The sequence below is a fragment of the Embiotoca jacksoni genome, unplaced genomic scaffold (assembly GCF_022577435.1).
Source record: "Embiotoca jacksoni isolate LCO1_2020_lvr unplaced genomic scaffold, fEmbJac1.0.p SCAF_18, whole genome shotgun sequence".
Lineage (NCBI taxonomy): Eukaryota > Metazoa > Chordata > Actinopteri > Embiotocidae > Embiotoca > Embiotoca jacksoni.
In genome coordinates, this window is record NW_027185318.1 from 4,190,608 (window position 1) to 4,213,684 (window position 23,077).

Below are 23,077 nucleotides of genomic sequence, written 5' to 3' on the forward strand. Positions count from 1 at the left end.
ACCGGGGCTTAAAACCAGCCTCACGGTATTTCATCTGATTTCCTGCCTTAATCTGATTAACATAATCTGATACATGATCTTTACATTTACTGAAATGTTGTTGTTGTTGTTTTTTTTAAATGTGTGTGTGTGAGAGAGAGAGAGAGAGAGAGAGAGAGAGAGAGAGAGAGAGAGAGAGAGACTATTTGCATAAATGAAGAAAGAAAAAAAAAAAAACTCTCCAGAATAACCAGGTAGCATTTCTGATGCAAAGAAAGTCCGAATAACTTGAATTAAATCCACCCTCCACTGCAAAAATAAATAAATAAAATAAATAAAAAAGGTGCTGTATCTGTATTGTCTTGAGTTTCACTGGTGTCACGTTCATTTGCTGAAACGTCTTTGTGCTCCCCTCCTCCCCTCCTCCCCCCTCGAATCTCGACTGCGCGGGTGTGTGTGTGTTTTTTTTTATTTTTTTTTTTTTTTGGGAGCGGCACGTGAATGCACCATTTCCTGGGAAAGTGGGAGGTGAATGTTGTCAACGTGACCGTCATCGAGTAACGTTGGAGGGGCAGAGACCAGCGGAGCCGCGGCTGCTCCGGTTCGTCTGTATCGTCGGGACTCGGAAAGTAACCGGGCTCGGAAGAAACCCCCTCCTCTCCCCCCCCCTCCCCTCCCCTCGGCATTCAGGAAAGATGGAAATAAGTGGTTGTTTCCGGATATCTCCTTTGTGCGCCCTCGGAGCCGCGTTGTAACGTTCAGGACCAACTTACATTGTGTGTTGTTGTTTTTTTTTTTCTTACGGTTTGGACTCCACCAAAAGCGTTAGCTTTAGCTTTAGCAGCCAACCGCCGATTACTTGTCGGACGCACAGGTACGGCGGAAGGAGAAGGAGGGGCTGGCGACAAAGGAAGGTGGCGAGGTAACGATGAACCGCTTTCGAAAGTGGCTGTACAAGCCCAAGGTAAGTTCAGCACGCGGGTGTCAGCTCCGCAGTCAGTCATTTTCTATTTTAATTTTTTTTTTTTTTTTTTTTTTGGGGGGGTGGTGGTGGTGGTGGTGGTGGTGGTGGGGGGGGGGGTAATGCTTAGCTGTGGCTCGCTAGCCTCCTCACTTCACACAAGCCTGTGGTCCTGATCTTCCACTGTATTAACCAGCAGCTCTCCCTTTGTTGTTGTTGTTGTTGTTGTTATTGATGCTTTTGTTTTTCAAGCTCCAGTCCGGGCTAACTGATTTACACCGATTTACTCACTGCTGCCTTCAGCTGACGTTTATCACTGATGGTTTTTTTTTATTTATTTATTTTTATGCGATTTTGTTTTACTATTTGGTAAAGCTATGTACCACCATAATAACAAAAAAAATATGACAACAGACAAGAAAAAAAAATTATACCTCTCTTTATAATGTTTATGTCATACTTTTGCTGTTACCAGAATATATAAATATAACCAGGAGTGAAATACATTTTGAAAGAAAAATAAATCTAGATAAACAGTATTAAATTTTATTTATTTTTTTTAATTTTTTTAAATTTTTTTTAATTATGTGGTTAATTATTTGCTGTATAAATTGTCAGAAAATAGTAAAAAAAAAAAAAAAAAGATAGCTTGAAAGTGCAGGGTGATATATTCACATTGTCTTGTCAGACTCGTGGTCAGCGGTGGGACCCATCAGAGGTCCAGCAGAACAATAATGTCAATACTTAAGTCACACTACGATATGATTGTGATATTCAACATTTGTAATATGCTGATTACTGTAAAAATACACATTGAAATTTCTTACCTTTTTTTTTTTTTTTTTTTTTTTCAACTGCAAAGTATACCCCGAAAGAAAAACATTGGCGACGTACGTTTTATCTGATAAACTGAAGTTTTCAATCTGCTCATCACACTTCCATTATTTTTTATTGGGGTTGTGAAGCAGACAAACTGTCCAACACTGATGGAAAAACCTGTCTGAAATGTTGCATCCAATTGACGTATTTATTTATCGATTTATGTATCGATTAACAAAGGTGTGCTTCATTGCACCCCTCCACCCTCACCCCCCCCCCCCCCCCACACACACACACATACATACATTCCTACTATTAGTTCAGAGCCCAAAGATTAGATCATTAGATAGGACTAAACTATCATCTTAAAATGGAGAAGCTGGGTCTTGGCAAAAACGTTTTGCATCTAAGCTTGAAAATTGACACATAATTGATTCTCAAAATAGTCACCAATTATTTTCCTTCGCTTGTTTACGTAGCTGACTGTTTGTTTGGCCTCTGTAGCGCATTCATTTGGATTTGTTTGTCGATGCCACACATAATCTGAAACTGGATAAACGGTGGTTTTAAAACAATCAAGCGCCGCCTCGGATACACTGTTCGTCAGCCAAATCATCACTTTTTCGGGGTGAACTGGGACTGGACGTGCTGTCTGCGATTCCTTAAATCAAGCTCAGAGTGCGGAAACATGCCTGACACAGCAGAGGAAGTATTACAGGCTTGGTCACCTTGTTAAATGAACAGTTCAATATATGCCAACTGCAGCACCTTTAAGGATGAATGAATGCAACAAAAAAAAAAAAAAAAATTTAAAAAAATTCTCCAGTGTGCAAATTCTTGCAAACTTTTATGTTAACTTTTGGTTGTGTGGAAACTTGGTCGTCACACCCACATTCATAAGAGCCCTGTGTGACGGATCAGTGTGTTTAATGCCTTTTGCGCTTTGAGTATATCGACATGAGAGCTGCGTAAAGTTTGACATCTTAACTGCTTGTGAGTCTTAAAAGCAGAAGAGTTCTCTTAAACATATTGTTGGCTGTGGCACAAACAGCGTGTGTGTGTTTCTTGGCACATTTCTTGCTTTACTTGTATTATATATATTTTTTTTTGCTTCACATGCATTTCAAATTGGCAGAGTAAGTTTATAACCCAGCCTTTTCCGGTGGGAGAAGACAGCTGAGCTGATGCACCAAACAACATCTGTATTTGAAGTTTCCGTAATGTCCGGTGAGGTTTAGACAAAAGGCCTCTGATTACATCTTACTCACCTGCTTTTGACCTCATACACACACACCTGCGTCATTCCCCCCTTTTTTGGGGGGGCGTTAAACCGTGTTTGCTGCAGCAGCATTCTTGTGGTCCGTTGTTGGGCTTAGGTCAAAGTGTTGAGGTTTACCGGAGGATTGTTACGTCGGTAAATGACTACTGGCCCTGAGGCGCTCAGCTATTGCGTCACTGCCTTTTCTAGCCAAATCACAGCCATGGTGGGAATTAACAGAATTACACATAAACTCTGTGGGATTTAAATGACTAGTTCTGCCTCAGAGGAGTGGAAAGAGATGTGCTAAAAGCTTCTGTAATGATGCCAATCAGCATGAAAAGACAACAGTAATAAAAGGAGGGCTGAGATTTCTGCTCCCGACGCCGAACGGCAGCTATAAGCTAGCAAATAGTTTTGTTTTTGGTTTGAGAGAAACTATTTGTGCAGTAAGTAGAATCTGTGTCCGACCCCCGTAGTCTACCATTTATTCTAGCGTTGTCATTTTGCATCAACAGTAAGCAGTTTATCACTGAACTATGTTCTCCCGGAGACAGAAAAGTGTTAAATCAGCATGTTCTCTTGACTGAAGCGGAGATATTGATATTTCCAGAGCTTCTCTTTACCTCCCCAGATAAGTCCTACAGAGAAGGACTTTCTATTGCTACACAATCCCTCTCTGTCTGGGAGAGCAGTGTGCAGATCTGTGCAGGAAATAATGTCTTTTCTCCCTCTATCTGTCATCAAAGTGCTAACTCCTAAGAATGGACCTCCTGGTCTTCTTTAAGGTTGGGGGGGGGAGGCTGTCATAGGATCTCACCCCAAGTAAATATACACTATTATTATTGTGTTTTTTTTTTTAATGTGAATAGTTAACCCTTACTACCACAAAATATCTACATAGGGGAGCTCATTCTTTATGTGTTTCATGGCTCAAGTTGAGCCTTTCGTGCAGGGAGGAGTTGTCGAGGTAGAAAATAAGCACTGGAGACGCGTAAATTGTGGGAGAAGCATTCCTGAGATCAGCTCCATTGCACATCGCTGCCGTCACAAACGGACGAGACCTGGCTCCGGTTTCCGAGCGGCCCAAAATGGCCAGTTTCTCCTCACCTCTCACCCGTCAGCGCAAAGTTGCTGAGTGACTGATGGCGAGGGAGAGAGATGTCAGGAGGCTAAACCTGTACACTTCCGCTGCAGCCCGTGTTCCTGCCTTTGCTGTTGCTCCATCAAGCATTCAGGAGCTGACCTTCAGCTCCACACCACCTCATCTGTCAGTGTGACGGGCTCGCAGCTCGCACCGAGCCGGGTGCACCCAGCTCCGTCGACAGGGCGCTACTCATTTGCCCAACATGCTAATGTGTAGGTAGCTCATGCTGCTCTCGTCCTTATCTAACCGGACTGAGTGATAACCTTAGTTTATGTGGGTTTTTTTCTATGCAGCTTTGTCTTTTGCGTAGAAAGACTAAATCTGAATTTTGGCTTGTAAAACATCAAACTCTAGTTTCAAAGGTTTTTCTCTCGACAATCCTGATTGATTGAATTGCATTTACATTGACTGAAAAGTTGTATTTGAGTTCAAATAAACAAGTTTTGGAAAGTTAACATCTAGTAAAAAAAAAGTGGCCATCACAATTTCACCAAATTGTTTTGTTTATTCAACCGATCAGAACCCAAAGATAGTCAGTTTAATATCATAGAAAACCAACAAATATTTACATGTGATAAGCCTGCAGCAGTGAATATTTGGTCTACTACAGCTGGGATGATCATATTAAATAAATTAAAGGAAAAAAAAGTCATTGCATATATATTCGATTGTGGTAAAATCTCATGAACTGATCTGTTTTTGTACATAAAACAATGGTGTAAAATCATTAACATGCATGTTAATGACACACGACAAGGCATGTAAGTATTTTAGCATGGCCATAAATCATTGTCAAAGTCCCATAAAAGATGTTTTGTCTCCACTGTCAGAAAGAAACCCAGACTCGCTCTGACAGCTGATGGTTTCGACAAAGAAACACATTTTTACGTCTCGTCCACGCAGGAGCCTGTTCTGTCTTTGTGGCTGGCTGTGTGGGCCCTACTTAAAATGCATCAGTGGAATTTGATTTGAAAAGAAATGTTCATCTGTGAGGAGGCGGTGATGACACACAAACTTACTGACATCTGTTTGGGAAGTAGAAGCAGGGTCGTTAAGAGTTACATGATTTTGTATCTTTATGGCTTTTTGTACGCCTGTGACGACGCTGACAAAAAAAAAGAGACAAAGTTTGATCACTTTAAGGTGAACTCGGTTAATAATGAAGAGTTTTAGATATAGTATTCTTTTAATTGAAGAAAACCGATGAATCACTTCAAATAATCACTTGTTTTGTATGAAGAACCTGCTGCCTAACGTTGACACAATTTGTTCACTGTCAAAAAAATGGATTTCCAACATTTTTGATAATTGGATCGATGTTAAATCACAAAAAATGCCAAATACTTGATGCTTAAATTTGTTTCGTCTAATTTTAAATAGCATATTGTTTGACTTGGGTCTGTTTTGGACAAAATATATCATTTGAAGACATCCTCTTGGGTTCTGTGACATTATGACGTCACTACATTGCCATTTTCACCATTTAATTACAGTTATAGACCAAATGATTTATCTAGAAAAATGCTCTTAAAATTGATACTCATTAATTCTACGTCGGTAATTAATAGATTAGTAAATCAACAGACACAAAATCTGCAAGTATTTGATAATCGGTAAATAGTTTTTTCCATTTTTTTTTTCCATTTTATTCGAAGACCAAATAAATAATTGGTGAATTAAAAAGATAATTGTCAGACTAATTAATAATAAAAAGACAGATCATTGATATTCCTATTAATTGGTTACAAAATCTGAAATTATGATACCTGTCGTATATATTTTCGTCAGCGTGAATCATGGCTGGTTCTTTAATCTGTAATTATTGCTCCAATCACTGCAGAGCATAGAAGGCCTTGTTATGGTAGTCTGCTCTTTTTTTTTGGGGGGGGGGGGGGGGGGGGGGGGGGGGGGGGGGGGGGGGGGGGGGGGGTGTCTCGGGGGGGGTTGCACAGTTGGCACGGACTCGATGGAAAGGCAAACTGCTGAGCAGCGGGGCCACTCGGCCTTCACATCTACCGGCGTTTCTGGAGGTCTGCGTGGATGTCCCCCTCTGCTTACTCACCAGCCGTCTGGTAATTGATTCGGTGTCAGCTGCCGGGATTTAGAGCGCTGACCCCAGCGCAGATTGAGACAGGCCAGGCGATTGAAAGCCTTTTTAAATTCATGGCAGGATTGAGGAATCAGGGCCCACCGTCCGAGGTGTGGGGACGCGATGATTGAAGGAAAGTAGCTGTGGAAAAAGGGTGAGACTTAAAGGCACCGCAGAGAATCAGCAAGTCCCGGTATCGACCGAAGGGTTTCACTCCTTTTCTTGTTTTTAATGGGAATAATTGGTGCCCTCTTTGATCAAAGGCATTTTCGATTCCCCTCTCCGTTGTCACTGATGCTAAACATAAAGCATTGTGCTCAAGGTGCCCTTTGTCTGTGAGTTTGACTGTTCTAGGAAGAGCCAGCAAATGAAATGTAACCCCTCGTGCTTCGGTTTTACCAGCAGGGGAGGATGGGAGAGAAAGCAGGAAAGGAGAACAGTCGGCCCTTATTTTTGAGATTAGGTTACAGTTGAGAGGATGCCGCTCTTCACCAGCACCATAGTTTTTCTTACTGGATTTTAAGAGTGGGATGATAAGAAATCAACTAATTGTTATGAGATTGTTTAGAAACATTGATATTTGATCAAATGTTTCAATCCTTATTAAATACATTTGACTTTTTTACCCTTTGGAGGAAGATACGAACAGATTTACTCTCTATTTCCCGACGGGAGGGTGGAGAGCGTTACATCTCTTTAGGGCTCGAAACTGAAAAAAAAAAAAAAAAAAAGGACTGGGGGAAAAAATATATAAATTTGTTAATGTAAACTGTATCTGCTCCTCTCTAGCCACGATTTGTGGATTGTATAACCAGATTATTTCTTGCATAAAAACATCCCTGCGATTGTTGGGAAGAGGGGGTGTCCTCCATGGATCATCGCACCACCAGCAAGCCACCTACATCCTCTGTGCCGCCCTTTGTTACCTCGGCCTGCCAGAACATGTGCCAGCCACATGCACAGGTCATCGCCGTAGTCCAAATGCCAGATTAGGCCAACCCTCCGAGAGGAGACAAGCACACAGATTATACCATCAGGGCCAGATGGGCCCCCCCCCCCCCCCCCCCCCCCCCCCCCCCGAATATACTGAGTCAATGAACTGAGTTAAATCTGTGCTTGCTGTGGATCCAAATCAACTTTCAGCTGGTGAGCGCAGAAATACTCCGGAGCCATCGATTATGTTATTAATATTAAACTGCACATTTATGTATCAATAATCTTTAAGTATATTTCAATGTGACCGGAATGATGTTAAGAAGTTTATAGTTGAAATGTCACCATCAATAACTCTGTAGCTGCTACACAGCGGTACGAAAGGAACTCCTGACCCAAGCCAATCACGAAAGGAATGACCCAACATAACTCAGTCTAACACTTCGTTCTCAGAGAGATTATACGGGCAAATTTAATGTAAATAATGGTTGAGGAAGTTTCCTTGTTTGCTACCAAAACGATTGGCTCGCTCTTGGCATGGCTTTTATGCTGAGTCCTGAATAATAAATAAGGTGAAGAACTGTAGCCGGCTGCTTTTTTTTTTTTTTTTCTTTCCGCCAGTCTGCCAGCTGACTGAAAGAAGCAGAGTGAACTGGTTTCCCCCCGACAATATTTGCCTCTGATACTTGGAACGCAGCCAGAAGGCAGCAAATTGAGCCTGGAATAGAGTATGGAGGGCACAGGCAAGGTTTCTCACAAGTCCCCTAAGTGGGCTTGGTGTGCATGCACCGGTGCCACGGACGCTCGTGAAGCATTAGCCCGACAGACGTCTTCATCGGCACAGTCTGAATGGAGACGAAGGCCGGAATCAGCAGCTGGAGGAGAGAGCCGGCCCACAACGTCGATCACACAGCGGCAGGTGACACGTTTCAATAAGAGTCACGCTGTCGCTGCTTGTTATTGAGTTCGAGTTAAACAAAAAGGAGCAGAAATTTCACCGAGTCATCGTGAAGTGATGCGATTGCTGTGTGGGGGGGCTTAACAATAATTGTCACTGTGGATGAACTTGCGGGATCTTAATAGTCTGAAATGACGGGTTTGTGACTGCAATGGATGGAGATGTAAAGTCATCCCAGAGAGGGGTCGCCCAGGACAACCTGACAGCAGGGAAAGAACAGGAGAGTGGCACGCCACAGGGGACAAGAGCTGAATCCGCTGACTCATTTCCTCACTTACACAAGGTAGAGCTGTCATTGGTGATGATGACACAACACGCAAGTTCAGAGTCACATTCCCAGATGTTCACACACTTACTTTCACTTGAATACACTGATAGGAAGCTATTATTAAAAGTTTTGTTTTCCTTTTTATGTTTAGTTTATATTAGTTTTAATGATAGTTGTCAGTTGTTTTTTTTAGTCTAAACTTGTAAAGTAAATGTCAAGACCAGTGCTTTACTCTGCCAACCAATGTTATGTAAGCAGATGATGTGTCGACATCACTGACTCATAGTCCATGTAACAAGGTAAATATTACCACCGGAGGCTGGAGATTACTTTAACTTTATCACTTGTGTTTCAGGAGGCCCGGCAGTATATAAAAGTTATCTGCCAATCCTTTGGAAATGTGGATGAGTTCATTTCATTTATAAATGCATTCATAAAGAAATATTTGTAGTTTTAATACAGTTTAGAATGAGTACCTGATTTGTACTAACTTGACTGATGCTGTCCGGTCATTCAGTTGGACATTATTGGCCTGACAGTTTGACTCCCCTGATGGAGGCTGTGGGTGTAAAGCTTTCCATTGGTCGACTACCTTGGTCCACTTTCCCCTCTTTTTCCACGATGTGTTCGTGTTACCATTTTGTTACATGCTGGAAATGGCAAGTTTTAACTAAAACTCAATCAAGCCAAAAGGCAGGCCGGCTTGGTTCTTTTGGGGATTTAGCCATTTGGCACTATCGCTGCATCCCGGGCCTCCTGGGACCAAGACGATTGTCATTTTTTAAAGAAATACAAAAAAACCCTAGAGCATCCCTCCCCTCCCCCCCTGTGGCAGACTGTTATATTGGTGAAAGCCAGACTAGTGTGGTGAAAGTAGGTCTGACAGTGTGACAATGTTGGTATAAAATTATTAATTTGAGATATGTAGTGTTGTTCTAGTTAAATACCTTTGTGTCGACCATATCCCATTTCGTCTTTTAGCCTTCACTTTAAACAGGTTGTTTAATAGCTAGTTAATAATGGGCCTGTCATTTGCTTTGTTTAGCTATATAATTGGTTCATAGGTGTTAATACCAGTAGGAACTAATCTGTGAGTAGGAACTAGTTTGTGTGTTGAACAGCTGGTGAATCTGGCTTCAGGTTCTCGCAGTGGTGTCAGAAATGGAAGTGAAGTCGACATCTACACGTCTAATTATTCCGTGGGACTCTGAAACTCAGCCTGAGCAGCTCAAGCACTGCTGCCTATCTAAAACTAAATCAGCATGCCGTGAACATTGCCTGTCTTTGACTTTTCCCCCATGATGCAATGCTGCAGGAATGTTCCCTCTTGTGTGAGGCATGCAGCAGGAGGAGGCAATATAGGATGGCGTCTGTCTCATAGCCTTCTTCTCTTCCTGCCTCAGCGTTGGCCTATATGCTCCATAAACCTCCCAATGAATGCCGTTAGTCTGCGTGCCGTGTTGTGCCGGGGCTAGAAAAAGGTCTTTCACTGTCTCCCACTCCTGTTTCCTGTTTGGTCATCATGACATTTGTATCACACACTCATTGTCATTGTTGTGGAGTTGTCCAGTCAAATGTGCCTCCTGCCTGGTGACATCATTGCTTTTCTCAGAGGCTACATTTCGATGCAAAGATGAATAAATTTGGCTCGCGGCCGATTTGGTTTCTTCCTCTATAATTACAATTTCACGTGTGCTCATTTCCATTAACCTACACATTTGTTTCTATTGTCGTAATGCCACATGGATATTATTATTTATAGTCTTCTCTCTGTTGTTATTTTTTGGTCTTACAGTAATATCTTATGCACGGATAAATGGAGCGTCTACTGTATGACCTTGTGAATAAAGAAAATTTGAGAACTGTGAAACTTTTCGCTCACAGTGATACAGACTCAGAGTTTCCTGTGTTTTTCTAGATTGGACGCCTTCTCTGCTCCCCAGGACACACAGCGGAGACGTCGAAATTCACACACATGAACAAAATGTGCAGAGATGCTATTGATTTTGCTCTGTGGGATTCAGTTTGACAGTAGAAACGCTGCAAGGTTGAGTACCGAGTTGGGAAACAAGCTTGAGTTTTATGTTGGCGGTGACAAGTATCTGCCCGAGTGAAGGGGCCGCGAGCAAAGAAAAGAAACGCTGAGCTCCTGCGCTTCTTTAACTTCCTTCATTGTATCTCTGATTCACCCGTGAGTCGGTGACAACTACCCTGAATAATTGATTTGTCAAAAAAATTGCAGCTTCTTTTTGTGATTGCATCACCACCCTAAATAAATTTGACCTTGACCAAAAAAAAAAAAAATGGAGGTTACAAATTGCCATGATATAAGCCACGACGTGTTCATTTGGACCGCAGTGTCGCTCTCATGTCGTGACGTATCTGCATCCAGATAACAACCTTTGTGTGGAGGTATGTTCGTTGGAGCTTTTCTTCCTCACAGTAATAATGCGACGCAGCTGTAGGATGTATCTCTATGTTTTCTCTTTGCTGTTTGTTTCATTATTAATGAGCGAGAGTGAGGAAACGGCACCATGTATCGTATTCAGAGAGGAAAGCGGGGGTCCGCGGGGAAAGCATCACGCAACAGGAAACACTGCAAACTTGAGGGAAATGGTCCTGCGAGAGGTTTCAGTAAATACCAGTATTCTGTGGCTTTTCACAGTAAAACTAAAAGCACTTCCAGACAGTCAACGCACGGCAAGCAAAGCAAAAATGCGCCTGTTTACCGGCGCCGCTCTCCCGTCTTCCAGTCTGCACAGTCATGCTGTCCTTTTTCCCCGTGTCATCATCGGGGCCGCGGTGGTTAGAGAGGATGCACGTCGGCATGCGGTCGGCATTTTCAGAACCATTAACCTTTTGGTTAACATTAGGCCCTACCCAGGATACGTGTGTGTGTGTGTGTGAGAAGTGTTTGTTGGATTTGTGATTTAAATATTGGCGTTGATCGTAAAGGCATGTAAAGTTTGGGTCGGTCTCAGATGTTGTGTGTGTGTGTGTGTGTGTGTGTGTGTGTGTGTGTGTGTGTGTGTGTGTGTGTGTGTGCATGTGTGTTGTGGCTCTTCTTGTGCTTCACAGTGGAGTGATCTGCTGCACCATGCTGTTCTCACACTGAGGGGAGCACGGTGGGAGATAATGACACAAATCCTCTTGCAGGGCCAGGCTCTCTAATTACACTTATTCTTCTGGGGAGCTTTCACACTATATTAACCTTTGTTAACTCCTTTTGTCGGGATTAATGCCATTTTTAAGATCATTTACTCCCCCATACTTGCTGAAAGTGTGGGTATGTGTGAAAGTGTATGTGTATTATCCGTAGGAAGTCGTTGCTCATAAATCGCTAAAATTTCCTCAGCAAATGGGAGTGCAATCTGCTGTTAAGCTGACCTATACAGTGCCCTACTTACCTGGTTTTATTTTTGTCCCTACAGATCGGCGGTACAGTATGTTGCTGTATTATCTTACCTTCATGTTTGTGCTCAATTGCCTTGTCAATATCACTTTCTCTCTGTTTTTTGTTCGTTTATTTGCACGAGAGGAGGTTTTGTATCCTCAAAGCAAAAGATGATAAAAAGAGCAAAAGTGTTCAGAGCCTTTTCTTAAAGTACCACGACAGCGATGTAGAAATACTCCATTACAAATTAAAGTCCTGAATGAGAAATCCTGCTAAAGTATTAAGTTGAGAAGATTAGAGGGAAATATCACTATTTGGTGGAGCTGCTAACAACTTAAAGACCTCTGAAATGTGACCCTGACTATACACACTGCTTTTTGTGTGACATCAGGGGCCAGAAAATTGTGTTGTATTTGAAAGCGTATTACATCCATCCACTGTGTCAAATCTTCATTTTAAAAGCTGCCAAATAAATGTAGTGGAGTTGAAGTTTAAAGTAGCATCAAATGGAAATACTCAAGTAGAATACCTTAAAGCACTACTTTTACTGGAGTACAGTACTCCAAAAAAAAAAAAAGTACTTGTTTATTTTGCAGCACTGGTTGCATATGATTGGAGGGTGAAACTATACTTACTCTGCTCCACCTGTTAACACCAAAGTGCTGTGGTTGCCCAGTGTTATTGTAACCGGGAGACTTCACACAATACATAATTCATGCATCAACTTGCCCACCACATAGAAAATTACCAAGCTGTATATCTTCAGACTGCAGCTGCTCATGTCTGTGTATTCTGTGCACCTCATTATTCCCCCGAGCATTCACACATGAAAACAAGCGTAGTGAATGAATACAGTATACACTTCTGTCAATTCTCTGTGCCTCTCCTGTGCACCCGGTCACAATGAGCCATAAATGTTCAAGACAGAGCACATTATGAAACACTCTTCTTCTTTTATTGCTGCTTCATTTCCTCTATGCATGACATCTGTTACTAAATTTTGCAGCTGAAATTAATAATTGACTCACTTTATGAGATCAACAAGCAGGTTTCGGACACTGGGGAGGGGAACCGGGGCTGTTTTGGGGCGTTAGGAGAGCTCGGTGGTTGCCTCAGACTCAAGAGCTGGACAAAATATTTTGCAATTGATTTCAAAGGTGTTTTCTACTTTAAAAGTATGTCATTGACATCCAGTGTGCCCCTTCAGTGAGAAGAAAAAAAAAAAAAAAAATCGAAATCCTATTCAGACCGATTCACCACTGCAGATTAAAATTGACAGACCCTTTCTTTATATTATATACATCATACCATAGGACACAAGAGAAAATATTAAAAGAAGATCCGTCCCTTCATGGATCCCACAGTGGAACTTCATTTTGGGCACCCAGAGTTTAATCGTGTCTCTCAGCGTATCTTAAGTCATGAGATTTGGTGCCAGTCATTTCCTGACAGCAGAATACACAAACTATGGTGTCTCTAGACTTCCATATTCCGGCCTGACCTGACCTGTGCTCTGTTAACTCAAATGACTCAAATAAAAGTACTGCTTGCTTTGATGTTCAGTAATTTCCTCTGTGAATACTGTGCCGTTGTGAGATCGGGTGAGTTCACGGCTGCAGAAGCTCTGTTTGTGTCCACAGCTTAAGAACCAGTGAGGACACTCAACCCTTTTATTCCCAGCATTTGCTTGTGAAATGAAATGAAACTAAGTAAAAAAGATATTCTCAGCATCTCAGGATAGGAATTTATCCTAAATACTTTTTAAAATTTTTTATTTTTATCTTAAATTAATTAGATTGTAGGCTTAAATTTTGATAGCCAGAATAGTAAAATAAACCATAAGATGAGTAGATATACTTATCTATGGGCAGAAAATGGCATTATCATGTCATATCATCAGAAACACGGGTACTAATTATCTAAAGCTACATGTATTGTAAAAAGGGGTCAGGCTTTTGGTGATTTAACAAGATGCTAAGAAATAACACGGCCAGAGAACAAAGCACACACACAGTCGTACAAATCATAAAGAGCAGGTAGACTGTGTTTTCAAACCCAATAATGGGTCATCGGCGTAATTTAAATGTATTACCTTTAGAGTGTTGTTTAGGAGGATTAACCTTCCTTGTGTTTCCGTACAGAGGACGGACCCTCAGCTCCTGGCCCAGTTCTATTACGCGGATGAAGAGCTCAACCAGGTGGCCACCGAGCTGGACAGCCTGGATGGCAGGAAGGACCCTCAGAGATGCACCCTGCTGGTCAACCAGTTCCGATCTTGTCAGGTCAGTACTCAGAAACAAACAAAGTTTCTTTTGTCTTTCATTTGACTGAGGATGGATTTCAATATGCTTAAACCAATGTTGATATTTCATTCATTCAGTGGAAATAATGCAATCAAATAAAATCTGGAATTGGGTTAAGTCAACCCCCCGCAGCCATGATTTTATGTGTTTATTTGTGATTCCACTCATTCAGATAATCACCTGACTGGACCTTGGTTTGGCCTCAAAGCTAAAAAATAGACGATATGAATATTGCCTTACCAAACAGTGCTTGGCCCGGTTCCTTTAAAGCAATTTTGCTGATAAGGTGAGATAAGTAGACTTTGTTTGGAAGCCGTCAGTGGAAACGGTCCTCTTTGCTTTGATAACACTGGGCTGTGCATCATGTGGACTATTAGTAAATGGTTACGAGAGTGTCTTCTTTAGAAAGAGGCGTTTTATTACTGCAGCTTCGGTTGAAGAAATTGTGTTTTCAAGTGAGAAATTTAGTTTAGAATTTGGACTCTTTTTTTAATCATCTGAATATTGATCTGATTGAGTCTGAACTACAATCTTTAGGAAGAGGAAGCTTAAGGTATGAATCCCTGGTAATGTATTGTATGTGGGGATCAGTTATTTCAGGGTACGAGTTGAGGGCTGAGAGGAGCGTAGCAGGTGAGCGATGGCTGCCACGTTGTGTCATGCTGAGAGATCTGGAGGTAGTGGAGGAGGTTCTCCTCTGGCCCATTGTGTTTTAGCCTCCCACCTACCGGCGGGGCACACGGGAAGAACCACTTAATAAGGTCATCACTTGATCCCTGACTGTTCTCTCTCTCCTTCCTCTCCATCCTTCCCTTCGCCAAGCTGTCGCCTTCTTGTTCCTCTGCATTTTATTCTCGATCAGGCGGATGTTTTTCAGCAGGTGTGAATGATCAGTCTGTGGAACTCAAATTAGTCTCAGATTCTCTCCCCCAACAAGTCGCAACAAAAATGTTTATCAGCCATTTCTAACCAAGCACTTGTAAGTCCAGAGAGGAGGCCGGTCAGAGTGGTGTGCCTCTGATGCCTCAAGAGTTTTGGACAATGAATGAAGCGGCATGATACCCCAAAGCCTCGAGGCCCCCAGAATAGAAGGCGAGTACATTTGAGCCAAAATGTTGTGCTTGAACCTGCCGCTGCAACTATCAGCTCTTATTCACGGACCTCTGTGGGGGTTTCTGGCATGCTGCTCATATTATTGTTCCTACAGCGTGGAACAGGTGTATGTAGTGTGTTCGACATGGACAAAGATCGAGTTGGACGCCGTGCACAAGAAGGACGAGAAGGGTCGCAGATAGAGGGGTGGAGATAAGCTGAAAAACGGAGAGAAGACAGTCTTTTGTCAGACAGACATGCAGGTATCATGTCAGAGTCACTACCACCCCGGATGACCTGAAACCAACAGAAGTGAAGGTTATCACTGGTGTCCCCTGCTGGGAGAGATGCTCACAGACATCGTGGTGGCACTCAGACCGGGCCAAGACACATGTGCAGCACATAGCTATGCAGGAATCAGTGGCTAAGCTCCCCTTCTCAAAGCTTTTTAATCTTTCTCCTCGGGGCGAGCAGAGAAAGACGCAATGCTGTGCCTGACAAGATTACAGTGCACAGTGCAGCTGCAGTTGAGTGAAAGGCTCATTGTAAGTCATTGTTATGGCTGTTGTACATGCCAGCGGCACATAAGCTCTTGATTAGCTCGTGTTGTGTGTGACACTGCATTTTCACTGCTGGAATTATGGGCTTTAGTTCAATGTTTTTATTGAGGGGAATATGTCGCTGCGAGGGCCGTAATGGTCTCGTGTACCAGTCAGATTGTTTTTATTCACTTCCTAATCAATGGTCCTCAAGCGCTGCAATACAATGGCCTTGAAATGAAGGGCTGACAAATGTTTATGCGCGGATTCTTGGCTTACCTTAGTTAAACACTGAATAAATCGCTTTTTCAAAAAAGGAGATTTTCCTTCCCTCATGCCTGTCCCTCTAACTAGTTTGCTCAGTTTTGTCTTTTGTCACTCTTGTGTTCATCTGCAGGACAATGTGTTGAACATTATCGGTCAGATCATGGATGAATGTATCCCCAACAACCGGGCCAACAGAGACTTCTGTGTCAAGTTCCCCGAGGAGATTCGTCATGACAACTTAGCAGGGCAGCTGTGGTTTGGGGCTGAGGTAGTGTATTCCCTCCAGCATCCCTCTGCAAGAAAACAACCTCGCACAGGTCCTACACACATGTTTACAAATCCTGTATTTCATTTCTACACTGCAAACAGTGTTTCCCGTTGGTCAAGTGTGCTTTTGTAAACATAATTGTCTCAGTTTATTTCTCTGTACAAGATGACAACAATGGATGATATATTTGTTTTTGTCCAGTGTTTGGCTGCAGGCTCCATCATCATGAACAGGGAGATAGAGAGCATAGCCATGAGACCCCTGGCTAAGGACCTTACCCGCAGCCTGGAGGAGGTGCGCAACATCACCAGAGACCAGGCCCTGAGAGACCTCAACTTGTACACAGACCGCATGAAGGATGCACTGCGACATTTTGACAGCCTTTTTGCTGAGTTTGAGCTCAGGTAAAACCGGAGACCCGACATTGGTATCAATCGTGTGCTCAAGATGAATCCACATTTATCATCCAAAATGTTCGGCAAGACTGCGATATGTCATCCCATTTCACTTTCTTGTTCTTCCGTTGCTAGCTACGTGTCAGCCATGGTGCCTGTGAAGTCTCCCAAAGAATACTATGTACAGCAGGAGGTGATTGTGCTCTTCTGTGAGACTGTGGAGAGGTGAATATACACGGACAAACATTCTTGAAAAATTACAACCTCTTGAAATGCTGACTTTGTTTTGAATTTATTAGAATCTAAACAACACACGGAGTTGTATTTTTTTTTTTTTTTAATTATGTTTTCCTCTCTTGTCTCAGGGCCCTGAAGATGGGCTATCTCACACAGGACATGATCGATGACTATGAACCCGCACTGATGTTTACAATCCCCAGACTAGCTATTGTATGGTAAGTGTTGCCTGTCCTTCCGTCAACCTCTTTTGTTGTCTACTCATTTCCACCCTCTTACAGAATTTTAAACATATTTTCAGTGGGCTGGTTGTGTATTCAGAGGGACCTCTCAACCTAGACCGAAAATCAGAGGACATGTCGGAGCTCTTCAGGCCTTTTCGCACTTTATTGAAGAAAATAAGGTACAAGCCATGAATATCAAACATCGCCCGAAATGATCTTTTTGCCTCAATCCCTATTCTTCAGATATTTTGTGATACTTTTTGCAGAGACCTGCTGCAGACCCTGACTGAGGAGGAGTTGCTGATGCTGGAGAGAAACCTGTGTATATCTCAGGACGGGGAGTTGTCCACTAGCCAGGAGCTGGCCACAAACAGCGTACCAGCGCCAGTCCAAGAGAATCACTCATCCTGCAGCCCGGCTAATGATACCTCCAAAGGGGAGAGTGAGGGGGAAGAAGAGCAGCTGGCTCTGTCTGTCTGTCCCAGTCAGGAGGAGGAGTTGGCGCAAGTGGAAAAAGGCTGGGAGGAGGTGGAGACTGAGAGGGGGGAGGAGGAGCAGGAGCAGGGCCTGCTCTGTGAGGAGGCAGAGGAGGCTGAGCTGGCCTGCTCCATGCAGTACGATGAGGAGGAGCTGGAGCAGCTCAACATGATGGTGTATCGCGTCGGAGACGAGATGTCCACTCTGCTGTCGCCTCCTAGCCAGGGTCAGTCCCCAGCCCATCATCCCAACAGAGGAGAACCAGGAGGCCCCAGTGGGGCTTCCAGCACTGAGGCCTCTCCACGCAGGGTGATGGGGAGCCGGGGAAGGACAGGCATATATGTAGAGGAGGAGGACAGGGTCTTCTTCATGGAGGACTTGGACGCAGCAGGAGACAGCATCTTAAGAGAGGCTTCTAGTTTTATTGTCTCTCCTTCCAAACAGTCCGCTCGTCCTGTGCAGCGCAAGCCGGCACCAAGACCAGACTCGGTTAGGAATGGCTGGTACTCTGACACAACATCGGAGCAGCCTTGTCCACAGCCCCGCAGCCTGAACACACACTGTCCCACAGCTAAGCGCCCCCCGTGCACCTCTGCCCCTGGTTCTGAACCTCTGCCTTACACCAATGGGTGGGAGATGGGTTTAGAGGGGACAGCGTCTGAAACAGCTGAGGTCATCGCCCATCGTATGGGAGGAATGAAGCTGTCTGCTACAGTCATCTTCAACCCTAGCTCACCCAGCTTGACAGAGCTGGCTGTGGACAAGCTGCTGCTGCCAAAGCCCGCTCCCTCTGAGATTGAGCCCTGTGGCCCCCTGGTGGCCACTCACTGCCTGCTCAACTCCTGTGTCTGCTGTGGGAGCTGTGAGGATGGCCACGAGGATGCCATCACCACAGAGACCACTGGACTCAGATTGGGCCTCCCTCTAGGATTGGACAAGCATTGTAAAACCGCAGCGCCCAGCACTGTCATCCAGTCTTCTGCTTGCCGTTTGCCCACGCGTGGTCACGAACCTCTCGGTAAGGGTGAAATTGCCCAGCTGACTCCCCCTTCTACCCGCTGCTCTGCAGAGCTCCTTGAAGAGGATTCAAACTCCTGTGAGAAGTGCCTGGTGGTTGCCCCAGGGCTGGGGCATCACACGCAGGGCTGTGGGGGGGATGGAGCCTCCCCGTGCAACCACCAGCTGAGGACTGAAAAGAGGCAGCAAGCCAGTGGAGGCCAACAGAGGGATAAGGAGATGGAGAAAGACAAGGTAGAAAATAAGGACATGAAGAGGGACACCAAAGAGGACAGCAGGAGAATCTGCAGGTGTGCTGTGATTTCTATTTTACCACCATTTTGGTTTATGTCGGGGTAATCTGACACCATGTTTTCTCTGAGGGAAAGTATGACCTCCTCACCCCTAATCCTGCATCCAGTGTCTGTTTTGTTTTGTCTTGCCTTATTTCATTATACACATTTTTACCTTGTGTTCCCTTCAATGTATAACTTTGTGTTTGCCTCACCATTACCTACATTTTTTGTTTTTGTATGTTTATTTGGTTGTGTTTAGTTTTCAGAACTCTCCCCTCAGCTCTGTGTCAGGTAGTGACTGTGAGAGTGTGTCGGTCACCACATGTAGTCTGTCCAGCAGTGCATACACTCCCAGGTAACTCATCATTCATCCAAGTGTGTGTCACCGTCATGTGTTTGCTTCCTGCGCACCCTTTGATAGTAACTAGAAAGTATTTAAATGTTTGATCAAAAAAAGACAGCTTTGTTCATTTTCAATGAACATGAACAAAGCTGTTGGGTTTTGTTCAAATCTACCAATTGATTGAAGTGTCAGTCCCGTCTGTATGAGCTACAGGAGACAGAATTCATTATCTTGTCGATTTAATTAGATAGATAGATGTTGGAATATTGGTTTCTTTGTAAATTCACTATGTTTAAAATTTTTTATTGTGCATAGAAATATTTACTGGCCAGGTTTCTCTCTCTACTCATTTATGCATTGGGGTATTTTTTTTATTTTTTTTTTATCAGAAACTATATATATGGAGTTATTTACACTTTACATTCTGCATTCATCTGTAAATGAAAGATTGAAACCTGTTCTTGATGAAACATAAACTGAATCTGTGAATGGTGTCTCTCATCACTCCCTCCAGCCCTGTCAGCAGTCTGACTCCCAGCTCAGGGACGTCAGAAGACCTGGACCACCAGGAGATCCAGGTGGCCCTTCGCAATGCCAAGGTGGCGGCCAGGAACAAGATCCGATCGCGTTTCCACAGCAGCAGCGACCTCATCCACCGCCTCTTTGTTTGCATATCAGGTAACGGCTCTCTTTCTCTTTAGTCACTCTCCTCGCGTCCATGCGTGTCACATGGGCTCACATCCACGATGTGTTTTTTGGTGTGATGCAGGTGTTGCCGATCAGCTGCAGACCAACTATGCCAGCGACCTTCGCAGCATCCTCAAAACTCTGTTTGAAGTCATGGCAACCAAGTGTGAGGAGGGAGAGGATGATAATCAAAAGAAAGGTGAGGAACATGTTTTAGATGTTTGTATCTCGTGTTGTGTTTCCCTTATTGACATAATACAGACACAACTCAGAACTGCCTTTAAATAAAAGACGCAGCGAAAGCCGTACTTTGTTCACATCACATCTCATCTTGACTACTACAAACCCTTTTCACCTGCTGCAGCTGTTCTGCATTACATAGTCCCAAACTGGGCCACGCCTGCAACAGGGCTTTTAAAAATAAACAACAATCGATCACACAGTACACTGGTTTACTGTATGTTTCTTCTTTTGTGGTGTCCAGCAGGTCCTGTTCTGCGCAGTGCAGTGCTGGAAGACTGTGCTCTGTGTCAGGAGACCATTTCCTCATCGGAATTGGCAGCCAAGGCCCGGGAGGGCCAGTTCGAAGGTCAGCAAAATCCACAAACAGACCCACACGCAGTTTAGTTGAAATGTCAGCCCATTTCTTTTTCCGCTTCGCTCAGCAAATGCTCAGCTGGTGACAGGTCTGCTTTGTGTTTACTGCTTCTTGTTGGCTCCGTGTAGACCCTCCTGACTGGGTCCCCGATGAAGCCTGCAACTCCTGCATAGCCTGCAAGGCTCCCTTCACTGTCATCCGAAGGAAGCATCACTGTAGGAGCTGTGGAAAGGTACATTCTCGAGGCGCAACAGAGTTCTCAGTGGATGGTAACTAACATGCGGATGGTAACTAACATTACATATGGTATCATTTCAGATCTTCTGCTCCCGCTGCTCTTCCCACTCGGCTCCGCTGCCTCGATATGGCCAGGTGAAGCCTGTCAGGGTTTGCACACACTGCTACATGTTTCACGTCACGCCCTTTTACAGTGACAAGGCGGCAATCTGACCCCAAGTTATCACCAAAAGCACACAGTCTGCCACAACTAGAGCATATGCAACGGACTGATCCGCGGCTGTGTACAAATCAAATGCAACACTGCTCTGGTAAACCTTACTGGTCCTGATTGTACCTGCTAAGCACGGCTTCAGAATAAAGCCACGATAGATGAGACAGCAGAAAGTCCACAGAAGCCACAGAGTGATTTTATCAGTTTCTGAGAGACACCGGCCTGTCAGTGGGAATCAAAGTGTTTTTCTGTGCCCACCCAACACGAATGATTCACAAACGTCTGTCTGACTGCCGAGGTGCGAATGGGAGAGGGGATACGCCGGCAATAACTGATCCTGAAGTGGCATCGTGCAGCAGCCCTCTGTAGCAGTTTGCATCACAAAATCAGAACAGGCCACCTTGTTTGTTTGTTTCCTTTAGGGTGCAAATGAAATGACTTGTGACATGTTTTCCTATGCTTTAGCGAGCTTCCTACGTTTGTGCCCGAGCTCGCTCGGATTACTCAAAAGAATGTAAGTCATGATCACCGTGTAAATAAGGATGAATCTAGAAATAACTAGACTGAAATGTGTGACGGTTGCTACACATGGGAACTGGAAGGCAGCCTTCACCAGGCCAACAAGTCCCATTAAAGCAAAACTGAACACCAGACAACTTTTCTATTGAGATTCCTTCATGCTTTTTTAAAGGCAATGAATGTGTAAATCTGTATCAATTTGTGAAATGAAGTCTAGATTCAACAAGACCGACAGTTCACCTCTGGATTGTAATGGGCTGTGCTCATTGCTCTTATTGTTTCTCCATGGCATACTGAGTTTTCTCTGGGGACTCTGCTGCACGCTGAGTCGGATAAAAGGGATTCCTTAGTCATCAGTGTCAGGTCTTGAAGGCCCTCTAGTGGAGAGTTGACCTCTCGTCGCTCTGTGCTCTCATTCGGCACCACAATGTGTATAATTTAGAACCAGAGGCCTTCTCAGGTGCCGGCTGACAGGAATACCGGCCAAATATTGCCCATCGATTTTTCTCTTCCTCACAATCCTTACAGTGCAATATTGTGACTACTACTCTCAATGGTCCTGCACACTTAAGAGACAACCCTCTGCTGTTTGAATTGCAGTAACGGGCCATTTCTGAAGAGCAAAGTGGTGTTGATATGTGTTTACACTAAATGATTTCCGTCTTAGGCCCAGGTGGTACCGTCGAACAAGAGCACATATTCTGTTCCCAGACTGACATCATTTTTTCCTGACTTCCTTTCTGCTCTTCAATCTGCTTCCATTGCAGTATTAACATATAAAATATCTTCCACACTTACAATATATCTGTTCGGACATCTGAATGCACTGAAGTGGCCAACATGGACCTTTTGAGCAGCAACGACGAAATATCACTTTATGTCCATTCTGCTCTGACTTTAAGCAGTTTCTCAGGCATTACATGTTTAGAATCACTCACTACTGTTGGATCAGTCCTATTTTCATCAAAAATCATATAATCTCACTTTGAAAAGGTATGCTTTTTCTTTTATAAAGAACAAAACTAACATATGGAGCTATAATTACTTTTATGTAAAAAAAGCTAAAAAAAAAAAACAAGGAATCATGCAGTAATGGAGGGATGAGATATCCTGCTATTATTATTATTATTATTATTATTATTATTTCAGAGCTTGGTCTTATTTTGTAAAACTCCAGTACATTTCCATGATAAGAGCTGTGTAAAATATTCGACAAACAAATAATGTTATATAGTTTTAAATGCGATGTATATTGAAATAAATGACTTTTTCCTCTTTAAAAAATGTTGACTGAACACTTCTCTTTTTCACATTTATAGCTATCCGCATTGAAATGTGTCCTTGATTGATGCCCCCTATATATTTATTATGATGATGATCTTCACAGGCTTTGAAGTTTAGTGAAATGAATTTGTCAACAGATCAGATCATATTGAGTGAACATTGAGTGAAGATTTAAGAAGTGCAACTCAAACATGACGTTAGTAGTCTCAAGCCCTCAGATACCATTTCTACACAAGAGCACAGAGTTGGTTAAAAATGGTAACAGTTGGTTATATTTTTTATTTGACCAGATATT

General features: G+C 43.4%; 1 protein-coding gene across 3 annotated transcripts; it reads left to right on the top strand.

Moving 5' to 3' along the window:
• The first annotated feature begins 558 nt into the window (after positions 1-558).
• Positions 559-22,782, top strand: zfyve28 (zinc finger, FYVE domain containing 28). 3 transcript variants are annotated; one of them, XM_069152226.1, is made up of 14 exons: positions 559-943; positions 13,948-14,088; positions 16,138-16,275; positions 16,477-16,679; positions 16,806-16,895; positions 17,036-17,125; positions 17,209-17,310; positions 17,398-18,915; positions 19,160-19,255; positions 19,758-19,921; positions 20,013-20,129; positions 20,415-20,519; positions 20,657-20,760; positions 20,847-22,782. In XM_069152226.1, the coding sequence occupies exons 1-14, from the start codon at positions 908-910 to the stop codon at positions 20,976-20,978; spliced, it is 3,036 nt and encodes a 1,011-aa protein (XP_069008327.1). In that variant the 5' UTR covers positions 559-907; the 3' UTR covers positions 20,979-22,782. The 3 variants fall into 3 exon arrangements, with proteins under 3 accessions (XP_069008327.1, XP_069008328.1, XP_069008329.1); XM_069152227.1 differs by having other exon boundaries at positions 20,418-20,519; XM_069152228.1 differs by lacking the exon at positions 19,160-19,255 and having other exon boundaries at positions 560-943.
• Positions 22,783-23,077: the final 295 nt, after the last annotated feature.